At 50.7% G+C, this 16,497-nt stretch overlaps 1 protein-coding gene across 3 annotated transcripts in view; it reads right to left on the bottom strand.

The window, feature by feature from the left end:
- Positions 1-16,497, bottom strand: part of EEFSEC (eukaryotic elongation factor, selenocysteine-tRNA specific) — a 234,316-nt gene that overhangs the window by 37,055 nt on the left and 180,764 nt on the right. For all 3 annotated transcript variants that reach the window (XM_079783858.1, XM_079783859.1, XM_079783860.1), the window contains one exon: positions 14,237-14,893. In XM_079783858.1, coding sequence (XP_079639984.1) covers positions 14,237-14,893 — 657 coding nt within the window. The remainder of the gene's footprint in view (positions 1-14,236; positions 14,894-16,497) is intronic.

Genomic DNA, 16,497 nt, shown 5'->3' with positions numbered 1-16,497 from the left:
CCTTTGTCTACAAGGGTTTTCGTTCCTATTTCAGAGTGGGCAGAGCCGAGGTCAGAACAAGACCTGAGTGGGCTGCGGTCACCCGAGGCAGCGGCACAGCAGAAATGCAAACCCAAGTCTGCAGGGCCTCTGCAAAGCAGAGCAAGACCACGGCTGACTCGTGCCAAGCTGGAGAAGTAGTGCTGCCAGAATGTCCTGGTCCCACTGGCCTTGACTATACTGAGACAGATATGGCTGAGACACAAGACCTTCCCTGACGCCGAGGCTAGCTGAGAAACAAAAACGGACAGTGCTTGCATGAGGAGCTTCCATCCTATACAGAGTACCACCTTCTAAAGGCGCCGGCGGAACCAAACAAGCCACCCAGGCGGCTGTTCTCTCAGACAGCAGGTCCTCACCACATTCACAGGACCGTCTGCTCTTCTTCCACTGAGAGTCTGCCACGTACATGGCATGCAGTTAACAAACCTAAGCTCCTGCCTCAAGGGATGCAAGCATGTCCTAAGAGAGGTAATGTTTACATCCCCCTTTGTCCCACTGCCTGTGGACCATGCACTGGCAGAGACAGGGTGCCCATCTCTGTGCCAGCTCCTAGTGCCCAGCAAGGTCCTAGTCAAGGACTTTGTGCCTGCAGTGTCCCGGAAGCCATGGCTCACTACCCTCTGCTCCACCCCCCTCATTCCTCTGCGACCCCTTGCTTGTCTTCAGAGCACAGAGCGCTCCCTGACATAGGCCACAGCTTTATCTGTTACTCTTCACTGCTCCCAGCCAGGACACAGGCCATGAGGCAGAAACATGGCTCCTTCATGCTGCGTTCCCTTGCTGGGTGCTCCCTGAATGCTGGAGTAAGTCCAGGATGTACACCCCACCATAGTTGCTGGGGCGTGTGTAGTGCTCGCTCCTGTCTGTGGGCTCTCATTTTTTAACAGCTTCATTGAGGACAACTGATATACAACAGCATGCACATATTTAAGGTACCCAATTTGGTAAGTTAGGATATATGTATAAACTCATGAAACCATCACTACAATCAAACTACTGAACATATCTATCACGCCCCAAATCTCCTCATGTACCTTTATCACACTTCCCTCCCTCCTACCCTCCCATCATCTTCCCAGTTCAACTTGGGCAGCTTTCCCCACAACAGGCCCCTCCTGTCCCGAGAGTCTGGCAATTCTGTCTCATCACTGATAGCTGGTCCGTCAGTCTCCCTCACCAAAGACTGGGAGTTCTGTCCAAACAGCCCTCACCCTGACCTGTGGCAGGTCCCAGCAAATAAGCACATGATATGGGGGTGGGGAGAAGGTGGCTCTTGGCTCTTTGGGGATAAAAGTAAATGACTTAAGTGGACATGCGGTTGGAGGATATGGTCATCAAAGAGTGAGCCAGCCAGCCTGCTCTGGGCCTAGCTGTCTTGCATACCCCGTGCTGGTCTCTCTCAATGGCCTGGCACTGGGCCTCCCAGTGACCAAAGCCCTGGGGTGGCAGGTGCTCCCTCCTTTCTTTTGGTTATAAAATATTAACTTAAAAAGCTAAATGCCACAGAGACAGCAAAGGATCTATCATTCCCCAAGCCAGGGTCTTGCAATGAGGGCAGACTAATTTCATTAACTTCTGGGGAACTTCTAAAAGCTTCAGGGCTTTCATGGCAGATAGTGAAGACCCCCAACACTGGTTTTAGTGCTACATAGACAGGTCTAGGGCCAGGAAGTGGAGGGCTCTCAGCATTTCTTGTTTACATTCTCATCTGACAGAGTGGGCCGGTGGGCGGGCAGGGCCTGTAATCCCGCTGGTGTGCGATGCCGTGCAGTTCACTGACCTACATTACCACAGTATTTGTATAAGCCTCCGGGATAAGGCTGGGAGTGAATAGGCTTCTTCCACCCTCTGCGGAGGCCCGAGGGGCTCCTCTTGCGGCTGGCCTCATAGTCTCACTGGTGGTCGAGTGGCAGTTCAGAAAGGATTTCAGGTTCAAAGGGAGCGCCTGCTTGCTTGTCTTAGTATGTGGCCAGAAGATATAATAGTGCTGACACATCAGTGCTGACTGGGTGCTCCCGCTACCCACTGTGTCTTTGCCTCCATTTGTAAGTCAGGTGGTGAGGGGGGGAAGCTGGCCTTCAGCACACCACCAGGAACCTGGTCTCAGGAACTCTGGGATGCCCTGCCCACTGAGAGTCGTGCTGTCATGTTACAGCAACCAGAGTGGATCCTTCTAGGAGCCAGCCGCAAACCCCTCCTCTCGCAGACTCCCAGCCCTTGCCCCAGCTGCCCACATGGCCTGCAGCAGGTGAAAGCCACAAGTGGTCCTCAGCCATGCTCTTGGAGAGGTGTCTCCACATCATGAATTAATCTTTAGAAAAGCCCTGCAGGGACTCCGCAAGGTGAAAGGATTTGCCCAAAGTCACACATCCAGCTTTTCCTGCCTCGTGGTGTCCCAGGGGAACAAGAGCCAAGAGGAGGTTAGGTTTAGCAGCAGTGAAGGAGCCCAGCAATGGCATTTTCCATCCCTTGGGCACCCTGGAACCAGGCCGTAACTGCTGAACCCAAGATGGCCTGCAAGTCTGGCCCAGGCATGAGGCTGTTCCATCTCCCCAGTCCCAACTTCTGAAACCCCAAGTTCCTGGAGGAGCTGATCCCCAAGTGCAGGGACCCAGCCCCCATGGGCTGTCTACAGGGAAGGAGACAGGGAGGGAGGACAGATGGAGGGTGGCCACAGGAGCAGGAACTGTGGTGGGCCCAAGCCCCTTACCTTCAAAGGCAGATATGCCAGCCCAGACGCACTGCTGTGGAGCGCTGCAGGCCAGACACAGAACGCATGAAAGGCAACCGATTCCCCAGGTCTCCATTTTCCTCACCCGCAAAATGAGGTTGGAGAGAAGGTGAGCTGTACCCCTCTGTGGTACTGGTGAATTCCAAGTAACCAGTTCTAGTACAGGCCTCTGAACTTGGGAAAATGTGGCACACTAGAGTCAAGAGAACACTCAGGGCAAAGGTTATGAGGATGGGGCCAGGTGTGAGGAACGATGAAAGGAGCTAAGAGCAGCCTGGAGTGCTGCATCCAACCAGATTTTAAGGTTTCACAACAGAGAGGGGGATATAGAGAGCATGGTGAGCTACCGCTTGCGTCATGGGTTGGAGCCAGGGCTCAAAGCCCCAGTCTGGTGGCCTGAAGGACTCTGGCCTGTGTCCTCACTTGTGTGGGCCTCAGCTCTAGTCGGCAAAGTGGGGAAAGAGAGTTGCTGCAGGTTCACATGAAGCCTCTGTTGCCCCACAATTCCCCAGGACTCCCCCAGTTGTGCCATACAGGACCACAGGGCTGTAGGTAGAGTTCTATGCACCCAGCACCACTGGCCACTGCCCCACAGACGTGAGCAAAGCTTGTTAGTTGACATAGCACTCTTCCACAGCACCCTGCCAGCCACAATATCCCTATTCAAAGGCTGTGGCAGGAGCAGCCAGGACGAAGCCTGTGTATGGGTCTCCCAGTACAGCCGCAGCTGGCCTATACAGGTTGGCCCTGTTGGAAGTGTGTGTTTGTGTGTGTGTGGTGGGGGGGGGGGGCTTGGGTGGGTGCTAAGAGGGGACTCATCAAATGTCTGTTGCATGAAACCTCATTGAATTAAAAGTCTGGTTGGAGGAAAGGCGACAGCCCCTCTTGCTACAGGCAGTGAGGCCTACATCTCTGGAGAGCTTCAGGAAGACCAGGGGTCATCATCTGTCCCGGATGTAAAAGGCGGAAGATTGGGAAATGGCTTTCCTCAGCCCTATCCATCTCTAGAATATGTGTATACGCGTGTGCATGTGCAATAGTTGGACTCCTCTCCAAGTCACAGACTCTTCACACTGAAGGAGAGACCTCAGAGATCAGACACCAGCACATCCAACAAGGAAAAGCCCTCAGAGAACAATTGGAGGTTTTTCATCTTGAAATCAATCATTGTAACATCAAACCAAAGGCAATGCATATGGGATTTGCTCAGTGGGACTTGCTCCTAGGAAACAATGCTAAAATGGGGCCAGCACAGTTACAACAATAACTCTAAGAAGGGACTTTCACTGTTTGCATGAATAATTTGCTTCGTTTATTAGCTTTCAGTCATTGGAGCAGTCACTGGCTACACATGAAGCCAGGTCCTTGTTCACATGCCAGGTGAGTCCCCACTGTCCCCAGCTTTTGAGTGGGGACTTGGCTGCCTGTGCACATAATTATGTCATTACATGTGTGTGTCTCTCTCAGAGCCCGGCTCCCATGATGAGGCTTGGGAACTGCCCAAGTTCTGAAGCTGGTATTCTAATTAAAATTGGAGAAGTGGCACCAAGGAAAGGGGGTCAGCAGGCTGTGAGATGGAGCTCTGAGCCAGGTCTGCTGTGAAGAGGACTAAAGAGAGAAAAGGAGCTAGGAAGGCTTGAGTCCTGCCTCTGCCTCTTCCAGCGCTACAATCTTGGGCAAGGGACTTCTCTGAACCTCAGTTTCTTCCTCTGAAAAAAGTAGGTGTTAGGATTAGGGGTACTGATGTGGACAAGAACACCTAAGACTTGGGAGCAGGATGACCATCTAGAGAAAAGACTGGCACAATGTCAAAATGGGAAAAGCTAAAGTGAAGCACCACTTGGGACAGGGGATCTTCTAATATACTCAGAAAGCACAAGATATAGAGACATCAAACCTGCTGAAGAAAAGCAAGGATGCTAATACATACTCAGCACAGACTACCTGCCAGGTCCTGCCCTCAGAACCCCTCAGAACCCAATCCCCTGCCTCCCAATCAAAGTCTTCTCGGAGGCTCCCTACAAATAGGGTGTTAATTCTTCCAGGGCCACCAGAATTGACAACTTTGCCAAGAGTCCCTGGGATAATGATGACACTCTTGTATCATCCATTCTTGTTTAGCAAAGGAAATATTTCACCAAGACTGGCATTTACCTCCTCCCAGTTCAGGGCCATGGCAAGCCAAATCACTCCTATGAGCCTCAGTGTTCTCTCCTGTGAAACAGGGCAAACATATCCACCTCCAAGATTGTTGTGAGGAAGAAATGAGATTTCTGACATGAAAGTATGCTGTCAGTGAGGATCAGCCTCATTGCAACCCCTTAGGGTTAGCCCAGACAAGGAAATTAGCCTTCAATTCATCTCATTTTGTCAATTGAGTTCCAGAGGCCCAGGCTAGGAAGACCTAGGGTGGGCCAGGATCTGCACATCACAGAGGGCACACACCCCAGGAGGAATCTGCCTGACACTCCCCACAACCAGCTCTCAAGACTACCCAGCTCTGCCCTTTGGTGACAAGCCCTGACAGCTAGCTCCCTCCTCCCTTACAACCTCTTATCTGCACTGAATCCCCCCTTGTTTCTGTTTTCCATCACCCAGCCACCCATGCAGGTAAAGTTCCTGTCAGTGGCTGATCAGGAGGTTCCAAGGCATGGCTCCCAAAGGCAGCTGCTTTTTCATGGAGAAAAAAGGAAACTGACATTTTACTGAGCACTTAACTATATACCAGGCTCCATGCTTGGCCCTTTGCACATAGGGTCTTATCTACTCCCTACCACAGGTCCTTTAAAGAAGAAACAGGTTCTGCCCTGGCTGGTGTGGCTCAGTTGGCTGAGTATCATCCCATGCACCAAAAGGTTGCTGGTTTGATTCCCAGTCAGGGTATGTGCCCAGGTTGCAGGTTCGGTCCCCAGGGCAAACATATGGGGTCAGTGTGCATATGTGAGGCAGCCAATTGATGTTATTCTCTCTCTCTCCCTCTCCCTTCCTCACTCTCTAAAATCAATTAAAAACACATTTTTAAAAAAGAAGCAGGTTCTGGGTAGGAGGAGGCGGTGGGGGGAGACTTGTCCACAGTCAGCCCAAGCCAGCGCCTAGGCGCTCAGTGCACTGGTCTCCAGAACCAGCTCTTCCCACCCCGTCAATCTGCCTCAACTCTGTGTCTGTATGCAAACAAAAAAGCAATTTTCAAGGCAGGCTAACAGGCCCTTCAGCAGCCAAGCAAGACTCTCATCTATCGATGCCGATATCTGTAAAAGAGGCTGAGGATTTGGGCCGGGGGCCAGAACACTAGGACAGCCATCTGATCTTATCCTTAAGGAGGGCACCTTCTAGGCCTCTGCTGCGGGGGCACCTGTCTTCTCCAGTGGTCTGGGAGCTGATACAGCCTTCAGTCTGCTGACAGGGACTGGGGAACAAGGGACAGCCAGGCGGGCCAAATGCTGCTTCCTCCAGGGGATGAGGTTCTGAAGTTGCCCACCTGGGCCACCAAGCCTGCCAGATGGCCCCTGGTCAGGAAGTATAGCCCCTGCTTACCAGCGGTAGTCACAGACTGGCCTGAACCCCAGCCAGGCACGTTTAACAACCATCAGCTGTGCAGGGGGCAAGCCAGGAGCCGGGAGGCAGCACTGCTTCCTACTTCAAAGCCAGCCAGTGCTCCTGGTGGTGTTTGCCTATTTACATTTGGTTGGGTGGATGCCACAGGCTCCTCTGGCCCAGCCCTAAGGCCTTCCTACCTGGCGCCAGTGGGTGCCAGACCCAGGATAACCAGCATGCCTGGTCCGATCCCACCACAGGGGCAGGGGGTGCAGCTTCTTGACACCACCCCAGCTGGGGACCCAGGCATGTATGCCATGAGGCAAGTCTGAGTAAACAGCAATGAGGATGCCTCTGCTCCACAAAAGCCTACCCTGTGCCAGTTACAGCATCTTACATGGACTGATCTCCTTTTCTTATACCACCCCACAAAAAATAGAGGCAAAGCCCACATTTCTCTAGTAAGGAAACTGAGGGACTGAGGGGAAGAGAATTGCCCAAAGTCCTACACCTTCAGGAGGTCCACCCAGCAGGTCCTGGGACTCTTGCAGGCTGGAGCCTGGGCTTCCTGGGCTGCCTGTAGCCGCAGCCTGTAGACTTGCTTGGCCCTCTTCTCTCCTCCAGTCCTGGTCTCAAGGAAGCATTCACTTGGCCCACCTGCCTGCCTTCCCGGCCTGCCACTCCCTAGCACTCACAGTTTGCTTGCCACTAGCTTCACAATTAGTGGCAGGCCAGCCGTGGTGTGTTAAGGTGTGAGCATTGTCTTTGTCCTGGTGGTGAGGTGGGCCAAAAGAGATTTTTGAGTAGGAGCTGGCAGGACTACCTTTGTTTTGTAGAAAATTATTGGGGTGGAGCTGTGCAAGATGCCAGGGCAGGGAGGGAGGCAGATGGATGGGGAGGTGAGGAAGGCCTCCTGTGGTGTGGCAATAGAAGGTATAAAATGGAGCAGGCAGGGGTACAGAGCACTCACAGTCCTTGGCCCTGAGCCCTCATTTGCCCACTTCTTTTCATGCAATTGTTGCAAGTAAGAAAACAGGTGACTTTAGTGATGGCTAGATGATTCAAATAAACTAGAAGGCTGGGTGAGGGGGGCGAGGCTGGGGACCTCGAGTGGACAGCCTCCCTGTAGGCTGCTCCGCTGGCCCTGCTCAGAGGATTTCTCTACTACAAGTTGAACAAGCCTCCCCTAATCCCCAGTCTGCAGTGTTTCCCCTGGTCGAGGATAAAGAGCTTGGCTTCAGTACCTGGCCTGGTCTACCTCTTGGAGCTCCTGTCCCCTGCCCTCCAGCTGCTGGAGACCCTGGGCTCAGGGTTCTTTTCCAAGTGGTCAGGGCCTGTAATGGCAGCTCTGTGCCTCTGTGGAAACAGTTCCTGGACCTGGGAAGCCCCTCTTCCATGTCCTCCCCCACCACCACCCTGCCCCCAATATCTGAACAGTGATGAGGCACACCTCAAAGGTCATCAGCTCTACCGTGCTTTTCCCTGACCAGACCACTTCCTCCCACCTCAGCAGTTCTTGCTTCTCTCCTGGCCCCTATAGCCCTCTGGATGTTCCTCTGGCATGGGCACAAGTCTGTCCTGCACTAGGAAGACCCCATTTCCTGTGAGACACTGTCCTGAGTGCCCTAAGAGAGGAGCTGCTGGCTAAGGTGCAGGGACCTCTGGGGACATGGCCCAGCATCTCCCAGCCTTGGCTGTGACACATCCTTCACCCCTCATTATTTTCACCAGATCTTTGCACACATGTACTATTATTTATTTAATAGGTTTCTTTAAATATATATGTTAAAAGGAAAACTTCACATGGTACCCTAAAGAGAAAACTAGAGTGGCTTGTCATAAAAGGAACCTGATGGTAAAAGGAAATACAACGAAGAAAACGCACTGAATCCTAGTTCTATACTGCTGCTATGGAAGGGTCTGAATCTTGGCCCTGTGTTAAAGTCATCTTCAAGGGAACCTAAGGCTCACTGCAATGTAACAGAAGGACTGCAAGAAAATTCAAAAAGAGAAAAAAGTTATTACTAAGGGACTCAACATTATATAATAGTATGAGAAATGGCCTTAATCAAATGGACAATTTACTGTTTGCTAATTTCCAAGCAGAAAATAGATGAAAGAATGAATGAACACACAAACTATATATCTACAGCCATATCTACATATAAATTCTTCATTTTTAATTTCAATGGTTTATGATTTCTACTTTAAAAAATCCTTTGGGTTTTTTTCTGTGGGTGCAAGTACAACTAAAATTCAAATTCCATGAGAGAAGGGATTTTTCTTTTCTTATTCATTGTTATATCTCCAGCCCTGAAAACAGCACATAGTGAGTGTTCTATAAATATTTTTAAATGATTACTGCTGAATGCTCAGTTTCTGTAAATGTGGCATACATATAGGAAAAAGTATATATTCTCTATTCATGGGATGTAAGGATTTCCATCTGCCTATCTAGAAATCAAGCATAGTAACTGTATTACATCTCTTTGTCTTTTATCTGCTGTCTAGTGGACCTGTCCAATTCTGAAATATGCACTCGCAAGTGTCCCACTGCAATTATCATTCCATTTTTTACCAAGTTCTCCTTGGATTTCTAAAAGATGTTGTTTTTATATGTTTTGTGTATAAAAGTTTGTAACTGTATCTTTTATCATGTCCTCTTTATCTTGGTTAGTATTCTTAATCTTAGATTCTACATTGTCTGAAATTAATATTATTACTCATGCTTTCTTTTTGTTTATAGTCACCTAACATCTTTCTATTCTTAACCTTTGTTTATCACTTTAAGTGTGTTTCTTATAAACAGCATATAACCAGATGTTATAGTCTCTGTATTTAAACAGGAGAACTCAGCTAGTCACATTTAGTGTGGCTAAAACTTAATTTTGTTCCTTCTGTTTTTGTTATTATTTATGAGCAGTGTTCTTGTTTTTCTTATTTTTGTTGGTTTAATTAAATTCATTCCAGTTTTCCCTTAGTTAATGTGGAAATCCTACTACACTTTTTATGCCATTCATAGTTTCTTCTCCTTTATCTGTATTCATAATCTTACATTTCTATATTTTTACTTAAAAATGGGATACTAACGATTTCCCTCATTACCATATGCTCTAATTCCCTTGGCCAAGCCCTCTCCCTAGAAAGACAGCTCTTTAGAACACTTTCACTTTCCCTTCACCCTGCGGGGGTGAGAGCTCTGGACCAGCTCTATTAACCAAGCCCCACCGCAGAACCTGACTCCTAGGGAATGCAGAAAGAGAGCAGAACTTGTAGCATAGGTGACATCAGACTTTTCCTTGCAGTATATGTATTCTATTTCAAGACTCCTATTTACCATTTATTTAGATCAGGGGTTGAAAAACTATAGCTAGAAGGCCAAATCCTGTCCACTATCTGTTTCTGTATGGCCTTTAGCTAAGAATAGATTTTACATGTTCCAGTGGGTTGAAAAATATCAAAAGAAGAAGACTATTTTATGATGGGTGAACACTATAGGAAATTCAAATGTCAGCATCTATAAGTAAAGTTTACTGGCACTCAGCCGCACTGACTCCTTTCCATCTTGTTCACAGCAGTAGAGCTGAGCAGTTGCAACACAAACCTAGGAGGTGCCAGGTGCACGACAAATCGCAGTGACACAGTGTCGCATCCAACCACACGTTTTAGTTATTTACTTGTATTATCAGTGCACACCCACCAGTGCATATTCAAAACAGAAAAAGTGGACTTCGAATGTCATACTTCTAAGGCTCTGTGGGGTGTGGATATTATTTAGTTGAATCACATGGCAAAGTGTTGTGTTTGTTACTGGCTCTGCTGACAGAATACAGTATACACTGACATCACTCACAGCCCCAGTTCACAGAAAAACAATGGTCAGAAAAGTGAGAAAATTTCAAATAGTATAAGTCATCACAGCATAATTTCTTCACAAATATAAAAACTGAGAATGAGGCTGCATTCAAAGTTAGTTCCCAAGTGACTCATTAGTTGCCGAGCAAGGAAAGCCACTTCCAGTGGTGAGTTGATTATGTTGTATTTGATTGCAGCAGCTCAGAAAGAGATCCAGAGAAAACTAGCACAGGAAGAGGGAAGGCTGGGGAGGCCTGAAAGCTGGCCATGCATGGTCCTCATCATTTCCCAGTTACCTCCCTCAATTATTTCTAGAACTTACTACTACCTAAAAGTGTCTAATCTACTATTCTCTGCCAGTCCCCCTTGTGAGGACAAGAACTTTGTCCATCTTGTATCCCCAGTGTCTGTCACACACAGGAACTCAGTAAACATCTGAACATATCTATCTACCTAATAAAAGAGTAACATGCTAATTGACTGTACCTTCGCGATGCCCACAGCCAATCAGGAGCAAGTATGCAAATTAACCCAACGAAGATGGCAGGTTAATTTGCATACACAGGTGCTGAGCAGCTAGGGGCGGGGTGGGACACTTGCGTCATTGCCATGGCCACGATGTAGGCATTCCACACCACCCCAGCTGCTCCAGGCCTCTAGGCAGCATGGGAAGGCAGAAAGGCAGCTCCGGGCCAGAGCGGAAAGGCAGCTCCAGCCAGAGCGAAGGCGCTGCTGGCAGCCAGGGGAAGGAAGGCCCATTCTTGCACGAATCTTCGTGCATTGGGCTTTTAGTATATATATAAAAGCCTAAGTGACTGTACAACCAGTTGACCGAACGACCGGTTGCTATGATGCACACTGACCACCAGGGGGCAGACGCTCAATGCAGGAGCTTCCTCCTGGTGGTCAGTGCACTCCCATAGCAAACCTCCCGAAGTCCCTCCCTCCAGCCAGTGGGCCTGATCAGCCCTGATTGCCAGCCAGGCTGAGGGACCTCACCAGTGCACGAATTTGTGCACTGGGCCTCTAGTGAATGAATAATATATTTTAGGTGATAGGTTCAGAAGGCCTATATACCTTAAGCCCTCCAGGTGGAAAGTGTTCATTCAACACATATCTATCGAAGGCTGGGCCTTCCTTCTCTGAATGGAAGACCTCCCAGAAAACTGACTGTGCCTGCAGAGCACACAATGAGCCTGCCCATTGTGCTCTGTCCTTACCCCAGGACAGAGTAAAGGCTGGGAGTTGGCTTGCCATGGTGGTAAAGATCCATCCTGGGAGATTGAATTTAACCTTTTCAAGATGCCTTGGCCTCTTGGAGACTTCTTTGAATGGAGGCATGCCTGGCATGCTAGGAGGTAGCTGTGATGTGTCCAAGAAGTTTTGGAAGTAGCCAAGCATGGCCAGGGAAAGATCAGCATGGGGCTCTCCCTGCCCTGGACAACCACAACCATGGGCCAAACTGATTCTTAGCTCCCTCCCAAAACATGCCACTTCTACCTGCCCTGGTCCCTGTGCTTCAGAGAGGGATAATGATGTCCTGGGGTAAGGAGTGAAATACCATTTTGGCCCCAAGCTCCAGGATTTATTGTTATGACTCTAAGAGCTTAAAAATTGATAATCATGAAAACAGCAAGAACAGAGTTAGGAGCCAAGTACTGATCTCAGGCCCTCAGTGTATTCCCCCATCTCATCTCCCTTTGACCTCACAGGGCAGCACTGCAACATACCTGAGGTGCAGGGAAGTCTCATAACCATCCCATGTCCACCTTAGGAGGTGCTGAGGGTGGAACTGAAGCCAAGGTCTGCTGGGCCTTCGTCCTACACACCTGATCAGTCTGCTACATGGCCCAGACTGTGGCCGACCAAGCAATCTGAAAATCTCTGGGCACTCTGGCACCTTTTTAAAGCAAAAAGGGCCACCCCTCACAAACAGTCCAGCCTTCTGGCTGCACCTGCACTAGAACTCTTACATGTGATGCATGTGCTATGGTGGTTCCTTCAATCCAACCCTATGAGGTTGTAGTTTGCCCTGAATGAATGAGGATGCTGAAATAAAATGGCTGTCCGAGGTATGCAGTGCTGCACAGCACAGCCAGGGTTTGAGCCTTATCCATCTGATGCCCAAGTTCAGTGCCTTACCAACCTTACCAGGAAGGAAAGTCTCCCATCAAGGACACTCCAGCTTGATTCATTTTAGCAATGTGTTATTTGCTCCTCACAAACCCAGGCTCCTGTCTTCAAAGGAGGTGACTGCTGCCCCACCACTGATAGGCTTGTGTGGGGGCAATTAGATCCATGAATACACCAAGTGGGGCATTACTCCACGGTAGATATTTCACCACAAAATAATTATACTCCATAACGCTGCTAACAAATTAAGCTAGACAAATGAGTGATGTGCGCCTTATCACCTTCATCGTCAACAGCCTTTTGGGGCTGGCCTAGGGCTGACGGGGCCCTGGAACAGGCCCCCATTGTCAGCCTTCAACACTTTACAGTGACCTTAGGAGCCTAGCATATGCCACTGCTCTGCAGATGAGAAAACCAACATTCACAGAGGACAGTCCCCTGCCCAGAGAACAGCAGAGGTGGGATGTAGACCCAGCTGCAGGACCCACACACCGAGTGACCGAGCTGTGCCTGGCTGAGTTGAAGGGCTGTGTTCATCGATTTAGGAATCCTGAGTTTCGGATCTGTGAGCGAGTAAGGAAAGGGCTGCTCTCATTTTCCCACTGGAGGGTGGATTAGGGGTAGGGGTAGGAGAGGAAGAGGGACAGGTCCTGAGTACCTAGGAAGCATTGTGAGATGAGGAGGGGAGGGGAAGGGTCTGCAATGACAGAGTTCCAGAAGAGAAAACCTGGGGATCTGGAAGAAGAAAGGGAGACAGGAGGTTGGGAGGCAATGGTAGCTCCAACACTGTCTAATGCACAAGGCTCTGGGGACCTTTTCCTGAGCATCTGCTCAGCACTGTGCTAGAGCCTGTGGCTGACATGAGCAGGGCTGAATCAGAGGGGTGACCTCATCCCGTTGTCTAAGGAGCAGAACTATAAGGCCTGCTGAGAGCCTCAGGGCACATCTCACTAGGAGCCTGAGTTCCCAACACTGGGGTTGCAGCACTGCCATGCTCAGTCAGTTACAGCCAATCCCAGCCCCGTTGGTCACTCCTTACTTGCACAGACCCACATTCAGGCAGCCAGCCCCAGGGACAGTGAGATTTGCATATTTGTCCACCCATTCATTTGAGGCCCAGTAGGCATGGATTCCTACTCAGACCTATATGGATGGGTGTTGAGGGTGGGCAGGTCCACCCAAGGGAAGAAGGGGGTTCCAGGACTTTGGGACCCTGTGTAGGCTCTCTCAGGCCATCATACCCATTCACCCTAATGATAGGCCTATAAACTAGACTGGCTTACCCACACATTTAAAAACTGCCTCTAGTGACATCAGATACCCCAGAAAGCCAGCAACCTGGACCCTCCCTATCATCTTCCTGTACCTTCGCACCTCTTGCTCTCTGGAACCCCCTGCTACCATTAGCCCCTACTCCCCCACCCTACAGACTAAGGACAGACTTGACCCAGTATGGCCTGCAAGATCAGTCATACTTCCTCCCCTTGACATAACTGGCTTAGGGCAGACACACTGCCTAATGAAACCTCAGCCTCCCCCCGACCCCTGGCCCTGAGAGTCAGGGCCTGGCATCAGGGTGACAGGGCAGGGCCCAGCCTCCCCTCCAAGACTCAGGAAGGCCACTGATACCACTGGTTGCTGGCCCAGGTGAAATGCTGCTGCCTGAAACTGGCCTGTATGAGGGCCAGGCCTGCTCGCCCTGTTGGGGCACCTCTACTCCCTGAGGGCTCCCTGCCTGGGTGTAGGCCCTGGTACAGTGACTAATGAGAGAACTTCGGCCACTTGACCCCTGAAGGCCTCAGTTTCCTTGCCTAAAAACTACAGAAGTTGAGATCAGAAGGTCTCTGATACCTTCCTGGCTCTCATCTCAGATGCCAAACTGTGCCCATCCCAGCCACCAGAGCTCGGCAGAAGGGCAATGGGCAGGGAGGAGCTGCTTACCCGCTCCACAAAGCCGTGCTTGTGCTTCAACTTGTACACTCTCAGCTTTGGCAGGAGGCTCTCAGTGTAGTTCTTGTCCTCCAACCCATGCAGCAGGACGCCGTGGAAGGCCAGCCGGCACATGTTGGTGTGAATGTCCGCATCTAGCCTGGAGCCGATCACCAGGCACAGCCGAGGGCAGGTGACAGGCTTTTCAAACTCCACGAGGGCCCACTGCTGTCGGGGACAGAGGCCTTCTGTGGCCTGGCCTGCCTTTTCGGTGGCCTGGTCACTGCCTGTTGCCCCTGGCTCAAGATCCTTACAGAGGTACTGTTCCTGGAAGAGGTATTCTTGGGAGAAATCGAAGGTGTTCAGCACAGGCTCGTGGTCAAAGTTGTCCGGGGCAGGGCTGAAGAACATCAACCGTCCCATAACCGTCTCGTGGCCCACTGTGATGTGGAACTTGGCCTTGGTCTGCAGGGGCCCGCGGAAATATGGGATCTTCTCCACGGAGATGATGGCCGCGTGGACAGTGTGCAGGGACTCAGGGGCACACACCAGGCCACGCTCTAGCAGCTTGGGATCAAACTGAGTGACACAGATGCCCAGCCGGTCTCCCTGCATGGCCGAGGTGACAGGCATGTGGAACATCTGCATGGACTTCACCTTCTTCACCACCTGGTCAGGAACAAGAGATAAAGCTCATGAAACCCACAAGCCGGGAGGTTGAGGTGAGGGGCGCTAGTTGGAGAAATCCCTGTCCCAGTGCCACCAACACTCACCTGGTACCTGGCGTGCCAGTCAAAGGGAGATCTGGGGCCGGCCAGACTCCCCTTGGACAGAGAAGGCTCCACCTTGAAAATACAGGCCTAGGTCCACAGGGCACCTAGTCCAGGATGTGGGCAGTGGTCACAGCAACCAAATCCTGCACTACCTTAGTTTCCTCCAACCTTCTAGTCCCTGCTCTACCCCAAGCTCCATTCCCACATTTTTTTGCCTTAAGCCCTCTTGTATAGGCTTGCCGCCCCATGCAGAACAGCCCCCCATTTCCTCAGCCTACCAAGTTATGCTTATCTGTCCTTAAAAGCCAAAGCCAAGCATCACTGCTCTGGGAAGTCTGCCTAGTCTCCAGTGAGTAGGATCTGTCTCTTTCTCCGTGGTGCCACCTCAGCCCCTCTGAATGACACTCAGCCTGCTGTGCTATCACTGCTTAATCTGTGCCTGCCTGCCTCCTAGTCTGTGGGCTTCTGGGCAGGGCCCTCTTCATTCATCGACACATAGACCCTGGCTGTGTGCCAGGCACTATTCTAAGGGTAGGAAGAGAATGAGGTCTGTTTCTAAATAAGTTAATATCCAGAAAAAAAATTACAAATATATTAATATTAATACTAGAGGCCTGGTGCACAAAATTTGTGCATGGGGGGGGGGAGGTGTGTGTGTGTGTGTGTGTGTCCTTCAGCCCAGCCTGCACCCTCTCCGATCTGGGACATCCCTCTCACAATCCCGGACTGCTGGCTCCCAACTGCTCGCCTGCCTGCCTTCCTGATTGCCCCTAACCACTTCTTCCTGCCAGCCTGATCACCCCCTAACCACTCCCCTGCCAGCCTGATTGATGCCTAACTGCTCCCCTGCCAGCCTGATTGCCCCTAACTGCCCTCCCCTGCAGGCCTGGTCACCCCTAACTGCCCTCCCCTGTAGGCTTGATCGCCCCGAACTGCCATCCCTTGCAGGCCTGGTCCCTCCATATTGCCCTCCCTTGCTGGCCTGATTGCCCACAACTGCCCTCCCTTGCAGGCCTGATCCCTCCCAACTGCCTCCCCTGCTGGCCATCTTGTGTCCACATGGGGGCAGCCATCTTTTGTGTTGGAGAGATGGTCAATTTGCATATAACTCTTTTATTAGATAGGACAGAGGTCTGGTGCACGGGTGGGGTCCAGCTGGTTTGCCCTGAAGGGTGTCCCGGATCAGGGTTAGGGTTCCCTTGGGGAATGGGCAGCCTGGGCGAGGGGTAGCCTTGAGCGGAGGCCAGGGCAGGCCAGGGCAGGTGGGAAGCTTGGCTTCCTCCATTGCCAGGGAAACCCAAGCCTCCTGCTCGCTCTGTGGCCGCAGCCATCTTGGTTGGGTTAATTTGCATAATCACTTCTGATTGGCTGGTGGGCGTGGCTTGTGGGCATAACGGAGGTACGGTCAATTTGCATGTTTCTCTTTTATTAGTGTAGATCAGTGATGGAGAACCTATGACACGCGTGTCAGCACTGACACGTGTAGCCATTTCTGATGAC

This window comes from Cnephaeus nilssonii (genome assembly GCF_951640355.1).
Source record: "Cnephaeus nilssonii genome assembly, chromosome: 11".
NCBI classification, from domain to species: domain Eukaryota; kingdom Metazoa; phylum Chordata; class Mammalia; order Chiroptera; family Vespertilionidae; genus Cnephaeus; species Cnephaeus nilssonii.
The sequence above is the reverse complement of the archived record's forward strand: the minus strand, read 5'-3'. Positions and strand labels throughout refer to the sequence as shown.